The following is a 20569-nucleotide window of genomic DNA, read 5'->3' as shown; positions in this document are numbered from 1 at the left end:
AAAATCGGGGTTCAGAGAGATCGAGCCTCGATCTGGGTCACCCGGTTAATATAATAAGCGCTAAAAGTCATATTTCAATCCAGTTCTTCCTGATTCTAATAAGTCTAGGGCTCTTTTCCACTGCGCCACCAAGGTGCCTTTGAAAGAGTAAGGGGGAGTTTTAAGTTGGGCTACTAGGGAGTGTAGTACAGAACTGGCCCCTTTCCAACTAGGGCAAATGTGCCCGGGTCCTCGGGACTGGATGCGGAGCTGGGGGGGAGGGGAGGAGAGAGAGAAGAGAAGAGAAGAGAAGAGAAGAGAAGAGAAGAGAAGAGAAGAGAAGAGAAGAGAAGAGAAGAGAAGAGAAGAGAAGAGAAGAGAAGAGAAGAGAAGAGAAGAGAAGAGAAGAGAAGAGAAGAGAAGAGGGAGAGAGGGAGAGGGAGAGGGAGAGAGAGAGAGAGAGAGAGAGAGAGAGAGAGACACACACACACACACACACACACACACACACACACACACACACACACACACACACGGAAGAGCCATGCGCATGCGCAGGAGAGGCGGTTTCAGGTTCTGCAGGAGACCTCGGAGATCCAGCCCGTGTCCTCCCAAGAGGACCTTCTGCCAGGTGAGTGAGCCCTCGGGGTTCTGACTAAGGGTCGCTCAGGCCCAGGCGGTAAATTAGGGGAGCGAAGGCACTGAATAACCGTAGTAGGGGACGCGCACGCCCCGGAAAGCTCTGGGAGAAGGGGGTGGGGCTCGAATACTGCCCCCACCCTCCTGTAGCCTTAGGGCTGCCCCACCTTCCTCATCCCCTCTGGTCCCGGGGCACTTTGCCTCGGTGGGCCTGCTGTGGGATTCTCCGAGGAACTGACTAGAAACTAGAGCTGGAAGGGACCTTTAAAAGATGGCCATCGAATCTAACCCACCCCCCCTTCCAATTACCAGGGAGGAAACTGAGGCACAGGGGTTAAATAACTTGCCAGCGTCAGAAACGTTAAATGATTTGACCAAGATCAGACTGGGATTTGAAATCAGGCCCCAGGAATCTCAAGTTTTTTGTCGTTTGCCCTGCACCTAATCAAGTCAACAAGCATTTGTTAAGCGCTTCACATGTGCCAACTGTGTTAAGTGTTAGGGATGTGGCCCTGCTCTTGAGCTCACAGTCTTGCCTTGGGGGAGACCGCATGCAAAACAACTAACAGGGTGTATAATTTGGGGGTAGTTGCAGAGAAAAGGCACTGTTATTTAGGAAGACTTGCAAAAAGTGTCACTTTAGCTGAGGCTTGAAGGAAGCCGGGAGGCAGAGATGAAGGTGGAGATGAGCCAGGCTTGGGGATCAGCTCCCCAAATGCAGTCAGGAGATGGTAGTGTCCTGTTAGGCAAACTGCTGGGAGACCCGTGGCGCTGCATGTGGGGAAGAGAGTAGCGTGTAAGAAAACTGGAAAGACAGTGTTGGGGAATTTCTCAATCCAGACCTGGTAAAGTCCTCCCGAAGAGTAATGCTGCCTAGCTTGGCCCCTTTGATTGGTGGAGGCCAGGCTAGAAGATAAAATTTTTAATTAGCATCAGCTGATCAGTTGCCAGATGCCTAACAAAGAGATACACACATGGGGTTTTACACAGCTTTTTGTTTGTTGTTCAGTTGTGTCCAACTCTCCGTGACCCCATTTGGGATCTTCTTGGCAAAGTGAGGCAAACAGGGTCACATAGCTTGAAAAAAAAAGAATTTATCACCAATTAAGAATCAAAACTTGTGGAACTTCCTAATGTCAGGATATTTCATTGTCAGGCAGGAAGTTATTTCATGCCAACCAGGAAGCAGGCTTTCTGTTTCAAGTATATATGATTGACATCTTCACTCACCACTTTCTTTCCTCACAAGAAGTTGCTATAACTGGGCATGCTGGGCATGTTGGCCATTGCTGGATCAGAATTGAGTTGTTTATGAAGCAACAAAAAGTGATTGATTTTTACTTTTCGTTTGAAACTGTTATCTCCTGTGCTATATACACATTATTTTATTTCTCTGCCAGTGTGTGATTTTATTCAAATGGCAGAGATGAAAGGGAATGGAATAAACATCTATTAAGTACTTACTATGTACCAGGCAGTATGCTAAAAGCTTTAGAAATATTATCTCATTTGATCCTCACAACAATCTTGTGAAGCAAGATTGCATTTAACAGTTGAGGAAACTGAGGTAGATGGGTTAAATGACTTGTCTAGACTCACACAGCTAGTATCTGAGGTCTTCCTGACTTCAGCCCCAATTCTGTATCCACTGTGCCTGATCTAAAGAATAAAAATACTTCTAATATGTATATACTGGAAGTATACCGTATATAAAAGTATGCATTTTTTTCTTTTTTAACCAAGAGGTAACATTGTAAAAAGATTGCATATTGGGTTTTATTTTAGGAGATAATTAACATGCTTCATGGAGAAAGAAAGAGAAACTAGAGAAGAAAGCAAATTTGAAATTTCATGTGGAAGGGATAATGTGGTTATGTTCTTGTCAATGCTACTGTTGACTTCTGTGATTCAGATAACCATTATGTATTATGTTTTTGTTTTTGTTTTTTAGGGGCAATGAGGGTTAAGTGACTTGCCCAGGATCACACAGCTAGTAAGTGTCAAGTGTCTGAGGCTGGATTTGAACTTGGGTCCTACTGAATCCAAGGCCAGTGCTTTATCCACTGCGCCACCTAGCTGCCCCATGTATTATGTTTTTTAAGATTACATTAACCCTGTTTGGTTATAACTAGATCTTAGAGTAGATAGAGTGGCAGGCCTGGAATTGGGAAGACTCATCTTACTAGCTTACTAGCTCAGACACTTACTAGCTCTGTGACCCTGGGTAAGTCACTTCACCCTTTTTGCCTCAGTTTCCTCATCTGTAAAATGAGCTGAAGAAGGAAATGGAAAATCACTTCCAGTATCTCTGTCAAAAAAACCCCAAATAGGGTCATGAAAAGTTGGACACCACTGAAAGGATTGAACAACAATGAACCCTGTTTGGTAGTTGGTATAAGCTCTTTTAGCATTGTTAAAAAAAAATAATAAATCACTTAGAAAAAAGTATAACTATATTAGGAATTAAAGAGATGCAAATCAGTTCCACCCTAAAGTATTATTATATTCCTATTAAACCAGCAAAAACAATTTTTTAAAAACTCAACATCAGAGAGAATATGCTGCCCTGGATTCAGGAGTACCTGAGTTCAAAGCCGGTCTCAAACACTTAACACTTACTAGCTGTATGACCCTGAGCAAGTCACTTAACCCCCATTGGCTCTCAAAAAAGAAAAAAAGAGAAAATATGCTTGAGTTAGGAATGTAATCTGGCACTATGTAACAAGAGCTGTAAAACTTTTTTCTACAGTTTGACCCAGTAATTCTGCTTTAGGAACACATATCAAGGAAATGACCAAAAATAAAAACAATGTAATTAGTACAAAAATATTCAGAATAACTATTTGTTTTGCTTGTTTGTTTGGTTTTTAGTGAGGCAATTGGGGTTAAGTGACTTGCCCAGGGTCGCACAGCCAGCAAGTGCCAAATGTCTGAGGCTGGACTCGAACTCAGGTCCTCCCGACTCCAGGGCCGGCACTCTATCCACTGTGCCACCCAGCTGCCCCCAAATAACATTATTTGTAATAGTAGTATGACTCCACCCCTTCCCAGTAGTTGACGTCACAGAGAACAAGGAGTAGATAAAAGAGGTAATGAAATATTAACTTGTTAACAGCGCTCAGTAATTCCTTTACAAAACATGAATGGGGGTGGGGGTGGGGGTGGGGGTGGGGTCAGCTAGGTGGTGAAGTGAATAGAGCATCAGCCCTGGATTCAGGAGGACCTGAGTTCAAGTCCGGCCTCAGACACTTACTAGCTGTGTGATCCTGGGCAAGCCATTTAACAACTCCTTGTCCCGCAAAACAAACAAACAAACAAACAAATACAGAAAAAAACCAAGAATACCTTTCTCTTAGTGAATCAGAAAGGGAATGTGATTAGCTGGGCTGAAAATGGGTCATGCCCCTGGAGGGCTTTAAAGCCTTGAAGAGAGTTTGGCATTTTTGGAGTTCTAGCCTAGAACTGTCTGTGGAGGAAACCCCTTGGGGGAGTTGGAAGTTGGGGGAGGGAGTGTTGGGGTAATTACTCTCTACACATGCATGGTATAGCTATGTGGGAACTCTACAAAGACAGAGGATATTAGGGACCTGTAATAGTATTGCATTTGTGAATTAGTTGACTTAACCACAAGTATTTCCTACATGTGTGTCTCATTACATTGTACTCATCTGTCTGTGCCCACCCTTTCCATTGACAATATATACTACTTGGAGATTTTTATTTGCCTACTTAGTAAATGCCTTTGCTAAGAGCTAATTGTGTCTTTTGGCTCACTGATGGGAATACTAGTGGGGGTTCATAAACTATAGTGTCTAGGTACCCTAGAACCTATGGGAATAGGTTGGGGGATCCAACCCACAATTACACGTTTGGGACGTAGCCCAGTGCAGCAGTAAAAGATTAGAAACAATCCAGATGTCCAAAATTATGATTTACTAGGTTATATTTTTCATTAACACTTTATGCACATTCATTCATTTGATCCTTAAAATAGCCCTTTGTGGTAAATAGTATTTTCTATTTTACAGTTTAAAAAACAAACTTAGAGATTGAGTGACTTGTTCTAAATTAATAAACCCTGATTTTCTAATTTGATTCCGTATTCTTTCCACTATCAAAATGTCTCTTATCATGCTGAATATTACATGCTTGAGTCCTAGTAAAAGTAGTGTAAGATGTGAATTGTCTTGGACATGTGTGCTTCTCTACTAATGCCCCAGGTTTATTTGGGGAATATTTTGTAGCTACTGTTTTTACTATGCGGATTCAGTAAATGCCTTTGAGCTAATTGTAATAAATGCATTGTCCAATGCATAGCTCAGAAGCTATAATTTTAGAAATGTGGGTTTGCATGGTGTCTTAAACATGGGATAATTGTCCCCTGGTGTTGTAGGCCAGAGCTTACCAGGCTGGTCTTGGATCTCCGGTTTGATATTGGAAAACATGAAACACTCATGGATAATCTGACAGTTAAGAAAAGGAGATTTACTCAATCACAGCAGGGAAAAGATATTTTGAAGCATACTATGTCAATTTAGCTAAGCATCAGAGAGCAGGAAGCAGTACTAGGGAGCCACATCAATGGCTTCAGCCAATTAAATATTAAGGTCAGTTTTAATAGAAAAACTTTCAGTTTCAAAGAAAAACTAGCCTTACCCACCTGGAGTGGGGCCTTAGGATATTGCTCCTATCCACCTGGGGAGCACAACCTATAAGTGTGAACCAAAGGTGAGGGAGTAGCCCCAGAGGTACAACATATATTTAGAAATTTTCATGTGGAATTCAACATTTGGATGAATGGGTGGGTATAAAGTAAACCATGCTGTTTTAGTTTAAAGAGTACACACATTTATTCTCAAATGCTATTTTTTTGTTGTTGTTTTTTGTTTTGATGAGGCAATTGGGGTTAAGTGACTTGCCTAGGGTCACACAGCTAGTAAGTGTTAAGTGTCTGAGGCCGGATTTGAACTCAGGTCCTCCTGAATCCAGAGCCAGTGCTCTATCCACTGCACCACCTAGCTGCACCTCAAATGCTATTCTTTAATAAAGAAGGCTGATGATACATAAATATATAATATCTATAATATAATATTTATGTATTATATATAAACATAATATAGAATGTCTATAATATATTACAATATTTTTATATTATATATAAATATACATGTGTGAGAGAGAGAGAGAGAGAGAGGGAGAATGAGAATTTTTTTTTGTGATTGCAGTGGATATAACCTGATAGGAAAGGACTCACTTTTCCATATTTCTGTGAGCCTGAATTAAGCACAGGATTGAATGGGGTGGGGGGGCGGGGTTTGCTGGGAGTAAGAAGACAAGCTACTTGAAGAAATGGTAGAGGACTTTTATGGTGGTGTGATGTCAGAACTGGCTGGGCAAGTTGAGCTGGTTGTCATGCTTGTGGCATAGTATACCAAACGGAGCATGGGATCCACTACAATTAGCCACTATTTTGTATAGACTTTGACACTGCCAAGACTGACTAGAAGACAGAAAATACAGACCAAGTGATTCCATTTCAGAGTGATGGAACAAGCAGAATGTCCAGAAAAAAGAAACACAAGGGAGACTTGGATGCTGCCTTCAACAAAGTTTCAAACTCCCCTCATATGCTACTAGGACTTCCCACCCTAGTGTCTGAGTTTATGGAGAGAAGAGGACTTACCCTCCAGGAAGAGAGAGGGTTTCCCATGCTATCTGAGGCTTAAATATGGGCTCCATTTCTGTTTATTAGTTGTCATAATAGACTTTGTATTCAACTTCCTTGTGGTGGTGGAGTGGAAGTGATGTGCACCTAGAAATAAGACATTTTGATGTTCTCAGAGTTCATCTCCATGTGGGGATAAACATGAACCAAATCAGTGTTATTATAAAATTGATTCTACCACAACCTTTCTTGCTTTCATCCCTTTCTCTGTTCATACAGCCACCACTCTGATTTAGGACACCCTCTCCCCCTTCCCTCCATCTCTCACCTAGTGGGTTCCTTTAGCCTCCTAATTGGTCTTTCTGTAGTCCAACCTCCACAAAGCTGCCAAATTGACATTCTTAAAGTTCAAGTCTGACCCTCTCTCAAGAAACTCCAATGGCTCTCTATTGTCTCCAGAATCAAAAACTAACTCCTCTGTTTGACATTGAATATCCTTCACTGGCTCCAGACTTACATTATTCCTCTTCATGAACTGTGGCCCAACCAAACCAATACACTTGTCCTAAATACATGAGATCCCATTGCTAAGCCTTTAGAGCTGTTCCCAATGTCCTCCACGTACTCCTTCCTCACCTTGGCCTGACATCAACAGTCTGCTTAAATAAACCAAGTTGGAGTTTCTTTCATTGCATGCTAATATTTTTGTTTTATTTTAATTTTTCTAATCTTGTATTTATTCTGATCATTGTTCCAATGAGTTAGTTGAAGCCGACTTTTTACACAGGCAGCTAATTCAGATATGAATCCTACATTGGTAACCAAGTTGTATTTATCTCTTAAAATAACTTCATTTTTATGATGGCCTGGGCCTCCTGACTCCCTACCCAAAGAAAGTATTCCTGATATATAGGCATTAATTTTATAGTCAGATAGTATGACCACCTTTGGAAGAAAATATTATTGGGGGTTTGAGAAAAGCAAAAGCTGTAGTACCTATATGAATAAACAATACATATGTTGTCTTATTCTGGCTGGTAACATAGACATGATCTTAATGCATTTCTTTTAATTCTTTAATTGTCTGATTTTTTTGAAACCCTTCTTTGGTTCTGAATTTTTAGGAAGCTCTGAAGATAGATCTTTGTAACTCTACTGCCTGAATATAGAGATGCGTGTACACAGGGTTGTACTGAATTCCCGACCTGGTATGTATTACCTTATGACTAATGTACTGCTGTGGCTATTCATTGCTTCTTTTTTTTTTTGTTTGTTTGTTTGTTTAGTAAGGCAATTGGGGTTAAGTGACTTGCCCAGGGTCATACAGCTAGTAAGTGTTAAGTGTCTGAGGCCGGATTTGAACTCAGGTACTCCTGACTCCAGGGCCGGTGCTCTATCCATTGCGCCATCTAGCTGCCCCTATTCATTACTTCTTAAGAGATAGAAATAATTAATAATTAATAATAATAATAGTTTACCTAAAATGCCAAAAAAGAGGTGATAGAAAATAATGTTATAGTAAAACAGAAAATTTTCCACAGTGGTACAGAGACCACAGTACATGAGGAAACATCTACAATACTTTTCTTTGTATTCCATACTGAATTTGGCCCATACAGATTTTTTTTTCCCTGAGGCAATTGGAGTTAAGTGACTTGCCCAGGGTCATACAGCTAGTAAGTATCAAGGATCTGAGGCCGGATTTGAACTCAGGTCCTCCTGAATCCAGGGCTGGTGCTCTATCCACTGCACCACCTAGCTGCCCCCTCCATACAGATTCTTAATGTAATCTCTAGCAATAGAAATTAACCAGGAACATTTAGATATTCACACTGCAAATGAAAATGGACGATATAAGGAAGCAACAGATATTTGGAAGAGCAGTTTTGAAGTACACATCAGAAAGAAAAAACAACTGGAGAAGTATTTTTGTTTTTAATCATAAGCCCAAAGGGCATGAAAAGGTATCTTTGTCATACTGATTTGAAATGCTTAAGCAAACATATCACTGTGAAGATAATTGCAGCTTAATTAACATGGGCTTTGATACTTAATAAATTCATTGCAAACGTGGCTACCTTCAAAGAACAACAAAAACAACTTTTGGAAATATGATTTGTGACCAAAGAATAAGAGATCAAAGGTTCAAAAACTACTTAAAAAGCTGTAATTGGTGAGCACAAAACAGAAAAGGAAATCTATAATATCCAATTAGGCAGAGAAAACAACTCATGACAGACATAGTGAACACTTTACAATCAGCTGTCTATATACAATCAGATCATTGGCTGATTAGAGCAAAAGTCAAAGTTGTTTTTGTCTGTATGGGCCAAATTCAGTATGGAGAGAGTTAATTGGGTGGTTCGCCATAATACTGGGGTTCAGAAAATAATGGGAGACCTCTAGGTCCAGAGTTTCCTCTCTTCCAAATTGCCTTTTCTTTAGTTATTTCTCTCAGACTGATAAGAAAGGAGATTAACAGCCTCTTTTCCACAAACAAATCAGGTTCTATTAATGGGAACAAAATTTACAACACAAGTGAAGTTAATAGAGCCAGGGACAATGAGAAAGGAGATAGAGAAAGGGGAAAATATGTCCCACTTCCCAGATGGTTAGAATCTAAATCTCTAGGGTAAAAAGACCCCCAGGTACCTCGAATAAGCTCTGCTTCCTCAGCTACTCAGAACAGCTTGCTTGGCTCAAACAGAAACTGACTCAAACCCTAAACTTGCTTCCAGCTCAGCTGGCCTAAAGAGCCAGCCTCACTTCAACAACACAAACTTACCACTACCTGAAATCTGTAGTTCTAAGGAGAATCAGCTGTGCAATGTCTCCTGGTTCAGTCCAAAAGTCAACTACCGGGGCAGCTAGGTGGCTCAGTGGATAGAGCACCAGCCCTGGAATCAGGAGTACCTGAGTTCAAATCCAGCCTCAGACACTTGACACTTACTAGCTGTGTGACCCTGGGCAAGTCACTTAACCCCAATTGCCTCACTAAAAAACAAAAAACAAAACAAAGGTCAACTACCACCAGCTCCTCCCTCCCCTCCCTCTCCCTCTCTCTCTCTCTCTCTCTCTCTCTCTCTTTCTTCTCCCTCTCGCCCTGAGTTCTCTCTTTCCCTTCCTGCCTCCTCTCCCACAGGAAGGGAGGTTTTTAGCCATGCTGAGTCTCTAGTTGGTTCAACATACCCCCTGGGCTGTCCCCATTATAATTTAGCCAGGCCCATGTGGGCGTGGGGGAACTCCTATGTGGGGCTTAGGTACTTTATTGGATACTTGGACTCAATAAATGTTCTAAGTGTTATTCAGTCCCACCTAAAATACAGGACAAATCTGATCAGAGTTCCTTTTGTTTATTCTATAATCTCTTCAAGTACATACCCATTTTCTCTTAGATTTTTCAAGATTATATCTTTTCAGTATGACCATAATGAAGCAAAGATGGGGTCATGGAAACTCCAAAATCACAATTAATTCCTTACATTCCCCGCTGTGCTTCGTTAACACAGGGTGTTTCCTTGAAGAAGCAGTAAAAAATAACAGAATATTATAACCTATGCTAACAAACAATATGCTAATAACAATATAGGAAAGAGAGAAAGGGAAAATTTTGTCCAGAGGGGCAGTTCCTCAGGGACTCGTGCTTTGGCAGTGTCTACAGAGGGAAAGCCTCTGCAGAAGGTACATATTACAGATGGTGTATATAGTAACAGATGGAAAAAACAAAAATGTTCATTTGGAGTCCTTGAAATCTTGTCTTCGTTGAGTGTTAAGATGCCATCAGGGAGTCTGGATTCTGGTCTGGATTCTGGTTGACTCTGGGTACTTTTACTTCTTTAGCTGTTTAACTGCTGGATTTCCACTAATCTTTAGTATAGCATTGTCAGTGATCAAATTAAACAGTGAGAGTTCTTCAAAATATAACCCATGTAGAACAAATTTAAACTTGGTACATATAGCATATTACAAATCCAAAGAGTTAAATATTTCTTAACTATCTAAAAACTGCTCACAACATGGAAGGTGAAGGAGCTCACCTAGGATTTCTGTACTGATATGATAGAAATTAAGGTAAACTGAGGCACAAAGTTCTGAGCATGATCAATTTGTTAGTAAAGCACAACTTTGCCAAAAAAAAAATTTCAGTCTCAACTAGCTAAGACTCTGAATGAGGGGGTCACCCCCTCTTTTATAGACAAAAAGAGAAAGCAAATAGGGAAAACAATATGATTGGCTACAGAGCCTATAGCATCATAGATATGAGGGACAACATGAATGGTTACAGTACCTGTAGCATCATAGGCATAAGAAACAATATGATTGGTTGGAAATTGGGAATTCAGGGTTAGCAACAACCCCTCCTTCCATTCTGATTGATGAAGTCCACCTGCATTCTGCAAGAATATGGTTTATAGATAACAGACCAAACTTCAAAGAAGGGCAATTAGAGATAACAGTACTTGTACTCTGCAAATACTACTAGAGGAACAAAGATAATGAATTACTTTTAATTAAGGTGATTTACAGGAAAGCTGAACTTTTAAACTCATTCAGAAGGGCAAACGGAACTTCTGAACCTATGAACTTCTGGACTTAAAGACAAAGAAAGTGACTTGGGTAGTTATACAAAATGGATGCAGTGTTACACAATAAAATAAATTACAGAATAAAACCAATCTATTAAAGGTCAAAATAAATTTGGTTTTCTCAGTACTTTTAAATATTTAATGAGCTACTGTGGCTAAAATGATTCCCTCCTTTGTAGTCAAGCTTCTAGTACTCAACCTTTAGCTAGATTGCTCCTATGACAATAGGCACCAAATCTGTATTGTAAGCTTGTGTTCAAGGCTTTTCACCAAGGGTGGGCCCTCCCAGCCTAAACTCCATTATCTTCATCATAGTCTTCAAGGTATTATATTATTACAACTATGTCATGGCTAGTTGGGCAGCTAGGTGGTACTATAGTACACAGAGTGCTGGACCTAGAGTCTGGAAGACTGGTCTTCCTGAGTTCAAATCTGGCCTCAGGGGGGCGGCTAGGTGGCACAGTAGAAAGAGCACCGGCCCTGGATTCAGGAGTACCTGAGTTCAAATCTGGCCTCAGACACTTGACACTTACTAGCTGTGTGACCCTGGGCAAGCCACTTAACTCCCATTGCCCTGCAAAAAAAAAAAAAAAAATCTGGCCTCAGACACCATCTATGGGACCCTGGGTAAGTCACCTAACCCTTTTTGCTTCAGTTTCCTTATATGTATATCTTTGCCAAGAAAACTCTAAATGGGGTCATGAAGAGTCAGATGCTACTGAAAACGACTGAACAACAACAAAATATTATAGCAAAGGTTTGACATTTTTTTACAATCAAAACTTAGGGTCCCCGTCAAAACATTAATAGAAAGAGCAAATTAACTAGAAATCAGTAGGTTTGGAGTACTGATCCTGGCTCTGCCACTAACTCCTTGCATAATCAAAGGCAAATCATTTAGCCTCTGTCGACCTCCTTGCCCATAAAATGAGCGAGTTTTGAACCGGATGACCTTTAAGGGCCTTTTTAATTTGAAAGGGCTTGTCATTCTATACCATGATTTTATGGTTATAATTTATTTTAATCATAGAATCTATGGTAAATAATATGCTGATATACCCTTTTAAGACTTTAGTGGAGTGGTGATCTCATTGACATGGGCACTCCTGCCAACAGAGCAGGGCCTTCCTTGTTCTAGGTCTCTTGACATCACATAGCTGCTATTATAGCACTTGGATTTTTCATTCTCTGCTCTTCTTGCATAACCTTGCTACATTTTCTTTTCTGCTTAAACATCTCTGATGGTATCTTTTATGCCACCTAAACAAATGTAATTTCATCATTTATTAGGTAATTTTCCTCAGCCTATGTATGCCCATTGCACATCTTCCCAATACCCTTTGTATGAACCACAATTTTAATTACTCATAGATTGTGATATTTCATGATTATCACTATAGCATTGTTGTGGTTTTAAAAATAAGAGCCATAATTAATATATAAATTGGATAAAGGTCAGATAGACAAGCTTTATTGTTATGACAAGCATGGCAGAGAGAGAGATTAGCAGCATTTGTCAGCCAAGTGACCTCTGGACACAAACATTTCTTGCCAATAGTTCAATCAGTTAGTGTTTATTAAGTGCCTACTATGTTCCAGGCACTGTGCTAAGCATTGAGTTTACAAATACTAAAAAGATCTCTGCCTTCAAGGAGCTTATAATAGGGAAATCAACACACAAAAGGAGAAAGATGGAGAGGGGAAGAAAGTAATAATGGAGAAGTCCAAAGGAGTACAACCATGTGGGAAAATATTATATGAATAAATGAAGCAATTATTAAGCACTTTCTGTGTGCAAAGGACTGTGCTGGGGATACAAATAGAAAGTAAGGCAGGGACCGTCGGATGATGCAGTAGATAAAGCACCCACCCTGGATTCAGGAGGACTTGAGTTCAAATCTGGCCTCAGACACTTGACACTTACTAGCTGTATGACCCTAGGCAAGTCACTTAACCCTCATTGCCCCACTTAAAAAAAAAAAAAAGCTCTCAAGGAGCTTACCTTCTAATGGGGAAGGTAGCACATACATAAGGTTTCAGGTATAAGTCAAATGGAAAAGTCCTTCCAGTGCAATGGCAAAAGGATGGTAATGCCTCTTCTTTAATGCTGTGTAAACTGATAAAATCATATCAGTGTTTATGTTGAACAATTTGAGAGTGTCACAGACTGGTGACAAGAGCTTTCTAGTTAGATATGGTGTAGGTTACAGAAAAAATGAAGGGTGGTCAGTCTAATTCTTCACATGACTTTGGAGTAGAGCAGAGGCTTACTTATTTGTCATTGGCCATGGGAAAGCAGGTCAAGGGGACTTTGTTTTTCTCTATGGCTAGCATAGCAAGGGAATTGGGAGGAGCAAAAATATTGTGGACAAAAACATTCTATACTCTGTGTGTTAGCCAAAATCTGTTAGAGGCAGTTTATTGGTATTTAAGCAGTTTTGCTCAGAAAGATTCTGTAGTAATTGTGAAATAAAAGATGAAATTGCTGCAGCAACATAATTATATAGTTCTGTTTAGGTTTCTATATGCTTGTGAATAATCTCTTGGAAAACCAGACTAAGGACCTAAGCACAACTCTTTGGATAAATAACATGGAAACCTCTCTTGGTTTGGTCCTTGATAAACTAAGGGGCATATCCTCTTTTAATCTAATAAACAAAAGGATGTTCCCTCTATCAATTTAACCTCAGCAGATAGTTTTTCTTCTCACTTTCTTCATTCTAAAAGAATTAAGATCCCTCCTTGAAATGAATTCTATTCAAGGAAGACTGATTGGGTCTTTAATTCAGTGGAGACAAAGAGGTTTAAACCAAGATCTGGTTACAATATTACTAATTTTTATAACAAAAAAGTTCTTCTGTATGCTTCTATAACATAAATAGGGGAGGAAACATGGACATGACTGTCCATTTTACACTGAAATAGAGGCTAGTTAAAAGATAGTCATTAAGGGCAGTTAGATGGTGCAGTGGATGGAGCACTGGCCCTGGATTCAGGAACACCTGAGTTCAAATCTGGCCTCAGACACTTGACACTTGCTAGCTGTGTGGCCCTGGGCAAGTCACTTGACCCTCATTGCCCTGAAAAAAAAAAGATAGTCATTAACATGCTACTCACCTCTAAATAAAGAAATGATGGAATGAGAGTACAGAATGAGGCTTTTTTTTTTTAATATGGCCAGTGTGGGAATTTGTTTTACTTGACTGTACATGTCTATAACAAGTTTCATTTTTCTTACTTTTTCAAGGGCTTACTCTCTTCCTATTCAATTCTGGGCCAAGCTTATTGTTCATCTGCAGGATCTGTCCAAGATATAAAATCATAGGTTCATAGATTTAAAGCTGAAAGGGATCTTAGAGGTCACTGAGTCCAAGTTCCAATGAGGAAACTGAGGCCCAGAGAGGTTAAGTGACTTGACAAAGCTAAACCCATGTCTATTGGACTGCTCTTTCCACTGAATAGGGCTGTCATTTTGTGGATGGACCATATTATTAGTGTTCCATTTTATATACACACAATTGTCTGGGCAATTAGTTTTCTTCATCCACAAGATTCTTTCTATGTATATAGTTAGGCCATGCTCTTTTGAGTAATTATGGAATGTTGATGATTTGAAGATTGGTCTTTGTTTCAGAGAAAAGTTTGAGGGTTATAGAAAACAATGTCCATTTTCTCAAATGTGGTCCAGCAGGATGGTTTTAGAAAAACCTAGGAAGATTTGTATGAACTGATGCAGAGTAAAGTGAACAGAATGAGAACAATTTATACAATGACAACATTGTAAAGACAAACAGCTTTGAAAGACTCAAGAATTAAGAACTCTCTGGGGCAGCTAGGTGGCACAGTAGAAAGAGCACCGGCCCTGGATTCAGGAGTACCTGAGTTCAAATCCGGCCTCAGACACTTAACACTTACTAACTGTGTGACCCTGGGCAAGTCACTTAACCCCAATTGCCTCACCCAACCAAAAAAAAAAAAAGAATTAAGAACTCTGATCAATTCAATGACCAACCATGATTTTAGAGGAGGCATACTATTTGCCTCCTGATAGAGAGGGAATCAATTCATGTTTCAGATGAGACACATTTTTAGACACAGCTAATGTAGGAATTTGTTTTGCTTAACTATTCATATTTGTTTCAAAGGGTTTTTTTCTTCTTAATTTGAGTTGGGGGAGGAGTTAGTAGTGTTGCCATTTAAAAAAACAATATCATTAGAAACACATTTTTGAAATGCAAAGAAGAGAAGAGAGAAAGGCCAAAAGGATCAACAAAAAAGCTGGACAGCTTTGAAAGTAATATGTTGAATTTAATATATACTTAAAAAGAGCAATCTGTATATAATAGAGATTGTTTCACATCCAAACCTCTGTGTTCTACTGTATATATGGAAGTGCTCATTTTAGTTGATGTTTTTTATGGTAAAAAAAAAAATGGGAGAAAAAAATGCTGATTGAAAACCAGTCTACTCTCTTCCTTCTAGTCATTTCTGGGTCCAATTCATTGTTCATCTGCATTATCTGCCCAAGATATATCTACTGATGGACTAGCTATGTAGGTTGTCCATTCTATTATATATCATAGTCTTGACAATAGACATTCTTTTTAAAAAATAAAATGGTAATTTCTTCCCTTACTTGAAACAAAAAAAAGTGCAGTTAAATAAAATAAATCAATCTAGATAGGGGGCATTCTTCATCTATTTAATTCTTCCTGTGAACTCTTTCATGATTATAGATCTCATATAAGAGACCCTGCTGTGTTCTAGGAATTGATGTAATCAGCACAAATGTCATCCACAAATAGGATTACCTGGAAGATCTCACTAGCTTGTAGGAATACATTTCATGCTCTGTATTTTTGGCACAAGCCTGTTAGAAACAATTTTTATTAATTTAGATTATCCTAATTCAGTATTTCTACTTAGAAAGAAACACTGCCACCTTATGACCCTGAAAAATCTCTCAACCAAGCAATTTGGGGGTTATGGCATTATTGTGACAATAGATAAAATTCCAAAACGAGGTAAAACATTGTTATAGTACTTAGGGTAAAGTTCAGTTAATATTTTGCTTTATCAAGAACAATAGTCATTTAATTTTCTGCACACCCCTGAGAAATTGTTTTCTTAAAATCATTCTGGCCCTCTTTGACCATTCCCTTTATGGATTCTCCTTTCCACCTCATCACAGCTGCTAGGCAGTCCTTTACTTCTCTTTTCAACTCACTATCCTGCTCTCCTCAATGACTCTTCTACACCTTTTCACCCCTCCTTAAACCTCTCATGGCTTCCACTCCCCAAATCCTCTCATCTGAGAACCTTGTCTCATATTTTACTAAAAAAATGGAGACTGTTCGTGGAAAGCTTCCTCTTCTCCCTTCCTCCTCTCATCACTGAAATCCCTTCTGCCACTCTCTCTTCACCCTTGTGTCTTGAAGACTTGGTCCTACTCCTTGCCAAGGCAAACCCTTCTACATGTAAAAGCAATCCCATTCTATACAGTCTACTACATCAAATTGCCCCCTCTGTCACTGCCACTCTCTATCTTCAATCTCTCTCTGTCTACTGGTTCTTTCCCTGTTAACTACAAACATGCCTGTGACTCCTCTCTCAAAAATTCCTCATGTGATCCTTCTGTCCCCACCAACTATCATTTCATGTGGCGAAATTCCTTGGGATGGCTGTCTATAATAGGCACCTCCAACTTCTTTCCTCTCACTCTCTTAATAACTCTATAATCTGGCTTCTGACCTAATCTTTTCCATTTCATCTGCTTGTTGTCTTCTTCCTTCATCTCTCACTTCACCCACCTGAAATTCCTTCCTCTACTGTGAGATAATATGCTATTGTGGCACTGTACACATATGTATACACAGTACACATACTCTATAAGCTCAAGTATATAGTTAAAACATGTTAGCAGCCAAGGATGGTTTTCAGACTGTGGGAAATTTAGTTGGGCCATTATACAGATTACACTTCAGAGAAATGGCTGTGAGGTATCTTAGTTGCAAAGACAGCAGAACATTTTTATTTTAGCAGTGTCATTGAAAGAGTCAGGAAGTAAATAGTGTTTTGAGAATGACTCTGACAGTGAACAATGAAATCTAGCCTTGCTTGTTTAGCATGAAATCCTGGACCTTTTGGAAGAGGGTGCATTTTCTACTTTAAACCTTTCATGATTTCCCCCACTCCCCATTATAAATATTATACCATTTCACTAGTTTAAAGGAGTTCATCTACCAAAAACCTAATCTAATGAGGTGTTAAACTAACAGTCAAAAGGTGATCCCTTTCTAAGTTGCAAATTAGTCCCTTGACTGAATCAGAAAGGAAGCAACAGACATACACAGTCCTTACCTCTGAGCAACCTTAAAAGTCAGTTATTCAGTGTGTCTAGGAGAGAGACTTGAAAAGGAGCCCTGTTTCTAAAAGATAAGGAGCTGGATGTGGACAGCTGTGGGAAACCACATGGAGCTAAGAGAATGGAAGCAAAGACAGGCATACACCATAAAGAAGGGAACAAAGATTCTAGAGAGTATTAGGTTGATTATCGTGAGGGGTATAGGGACAGATTCTCTGTTGCTGAAACCCCTTTCTTGTTTCTTGATTCTGACTCATGTTTTCCAACACATTTTTTGCCCATCTTCCTGATACTTAACCTTTGCACTGAAGTCACTGTGTATTAAGGTATACATTTATTTGATTAGGAGAGTCTTATCAAGTTCTTTGTAGAATTTATCTGCCTCCTGCAACTGGTGTTGCATGTGAGAAACAGTCTCCAACAAAAGTCAAGACAAAGATCTCAGTCTGGCACAAAGCAGGAAGACCAATTTATTACAATATTGCAAGAAAGGGCACACACTTAGGGGTTTTTTTGGGGGGGGGGAGGGTGCAGGGCAATGGCTGGAAATTCCGGGTACGTACTCTTCACAACACTCCTACTTAATACAGCTTCCTTGATCTGTTTCCCCTCCCATGTCATATGACACGTCTTGTTATAATGTTAAATCTCCATCCAGGGGTGTGTTGGATAGTATGTATGAAGTTCATGAATGCTTATCAAACAGGTGCAGTAAGGGTTTAGAGTCAGGGGACACTGAAAGCAGTTTGAGTCAATGGGGGGGGGCGGGGAGTCTTGTTAGTTCTATCCTTTGGGGACAATTCTTTTTTTTTTTTTTTTTTAGTGAGGCAATTGGGGTTAAGTGACTTGCCCAGGGTCACACAGCTAGTAAGTGTCAAGTGTCTGAGGCCGGATTTGAACTCAGGTACTCCTGAATCCAGGGCCAGTGCTCTATCCACTGCACCATCTAGCTGCCCCCTGGGGACAATTCTTGATCCTGTCAAATTCACTAGGTCAGCATCCTTACCTTCCTGTTTTTGTAACACTGAAGAGGACACAGTATCCTCATTTCTCTCACTGCATAGGCTACAATTATCTTCTCAGTAGTCTTTTTGTTTATGTTCATCTTGAGCATTGTATAATGGAGGATGACCAAGTGTCTCACAAAATGATGTTTCTGGTTGCTTTTTGAGATACATTGAAAGCAGAGCCCCAATTTTCAGTTCTGAAAACTTGTCAGCTATCCTATTTAGCTATAATTTCCTTATATCTTTTGGTTTCCTTTATAATTAGAATAAGATTATTGATATTCATTTCCTCCAGTAATATGATGACTTAGTCATTGGACAAGGATTTTGCATTTTGAGTGCTAACAAGTTAATGTTTACATCTGTGCTAAAAACTGTGATTCTTAGCATTCATTTTCTAACCATACATTCTTCTGTATTTTTCATTTTTTTTAGAATTCCTTCTTTTTAAAGATTTATATTCTCATATTTTGGATGAGAATAAAATTATCATCCTTATAAATAAGGGTGGGAATTTTTTCCTACACACAGTTGAATATGAGAGACAGCACTGATATACTGAATGGAAAGAAGGTGGGCCCCAGAGTAAGGAAGAACTGAGTTTAAGTCGTGAATTTTAAGTTTTGAGAATTAAAACACAAGTCTTTTTTTTCTTTCTAAATCCTTCTATAACTTTAAAACAAATGGTTGGGTAGTTTAAAAATGAAAACTTTAGTGTTAAAAGTCTGATATCTGAGATATGTAGGAAAATGACACAAACATATAATACCAAGAATTATTCCCCTATTTTGAACAAATAGTTTTCAAAAGAAGAATTGCAAGGTATAATTGATCATTTGAAAACATGCTCCAAATAAGCATGGAAGGAACCTATGTTGTGTAGTGGAGTCAAGAAGACCTCATTTCTAACTGTGTCTTGTATGTTTGATAGCTGTGTGCCCTGGGGCAAGTCACTTAATCTCAAAAAGCCTCAATTGCCTCATCTGTAAAATGGGGACAGTAGCTTCTTCCCAAGATTGTTGGAAAGACAAAATGAGATATACTGTGTAAAGCATTTTGCAAACCTTAAATAACAATATAAATGTAGCAGCTGCTGCTGCTTCTTCTTCTTCTATCATAAGTAATCAGAGAAATATAAATTAAAGCAACTCTGAGGTTGAATTTATTTCATACCATGTAAATTGGGGGAGGAAAGGGATAAACTTTTATATTGTGTTTAAGCACTTTACAAATATTTCATTTGATTGAATTGGAAAAGCTGACCAAAAAATTGGAAACAGTTGATTTTTGCTGGGTCTTTGGAAGACAGGAATGCTAATATACTGTTTTTAGAATTGTGAATTAGTCCAGCTTTTCTGTATAACAATTTTAAATTATGTATGAAAAGTGTCAGTATTGTCTATATCCTTTGATCCAGTGATCCTACTATTGGGCATATATCCTATATAATCCTATGGAAACAAAAGTCTAGTAGGTGCCAAAATATTAATTGTATCACCTTGGGGATTTCAAAAATTAGAAACAAATTGGGTGCCCATCAATTGGAGAATGGCATCTAAATGTAATGGAATATTATAATGTATTAAGAAATAATGAGGGGCAGCTAGGTGGCACAGTGGATAAAGCATTGGCCCTGGATTCAGGAGTACCTGAGTTCAAATCCAGCCTCAGACACTTGACACTAGCTGTGTGACCCTGGGCAAGTCACTTAACCCCCATTGCCCTGCAAAAAAAAAAAAGAAAGAATGAGTGTGATGACTTCAGAAAGTCCTAGAAAGACATGTATGAAATTATGTATTGTGAAGTGAGCACAATCAAGAGAACATTGTACACAGAGACAGCAATATTGTTTGAGGAAGAACTGTGAATGATTTGACTATTCTCAACAATACAATGATCCAAGACAATCCCAAAGGACTATTGATGAAACATACTATCCAGCTCCAAAGAAAGAACTGATATTGATGGAACAGACTGAAACATGCTATTTTTCACTTTCTTTCATTTTTTTTCTTTTAAGTTTGCTTGTACAAAATGACAAATATGGTAATGTTTTACATAATCATACATGTATAACCCATATAAGATTGTTTGCTGCCTCAGGGAGGGGGGGGAAGGGAGGGAAAGAGGGATAAAAATTGGAACCCAAAACTATAAATAAAAAGTTTATTATTAAAAAATAATAATAAGTGTATCTCTGGGCAAGACACTTAATCTCTCAGTGCCCCAAGCAAGCAAGTTTATAAGTTGTAGAGTGAAGATGTGGAGTTCTCAATACCTGGGTTCTTAAATCTTTTTACTGAACACTTCTGAGGATGCTGTTTTATAA

The 20569-nt window shown here is 39.1% G+C and overlaps 1 protein-coding gene across 2 annotated transcripts in view; it reads left to right on the top strand.

The window, feature by feature from the left end:
* Positions 1–471: 471 nt before the first annotated feature.
* Positions 472–20569, top strand: part of PTGR2 (prostaglandin reductase 2) — a 40588-nt gene continuing 20490 nt past the window's right edge. The window contains exons 1-2 of one of the 2 annotated variants that reach the window (XM_043989181.1): positions 472–610; positions 7408–7491. In XM_043989181.1, coding sequence (XP_043845116.1) covers positions 7455–7491 — 37 coding nt within the window. In that variant the 5' untranslated portion in view covers positions 472–610; positions 7408–7454. The remainder of the gene's footprint in view (positions 611–7407; positions 7492–20569) is intronic. The other variant, XM_043989182.1, reaches the window with a different exon arrangement.

This window comes from Dromiciops gliroides, chromosome 2, assembly GCF_019393635.1.
Source record: "Dromiciops gliroides isolate mDroGli1 chromosome 2, mDroGli1.pri, whole genome shotgun sequence".
Classification (NCBI taxonomy): Eukaryota; Metazoa; Chordata; class Mammalia; order Microbiotheria; family Microbiotheriidae; genus Dromiciops; species Dromiciops gliroides.
This window is presented reverse-complemented; position numbering and strand designations above follow the sequence as displayed.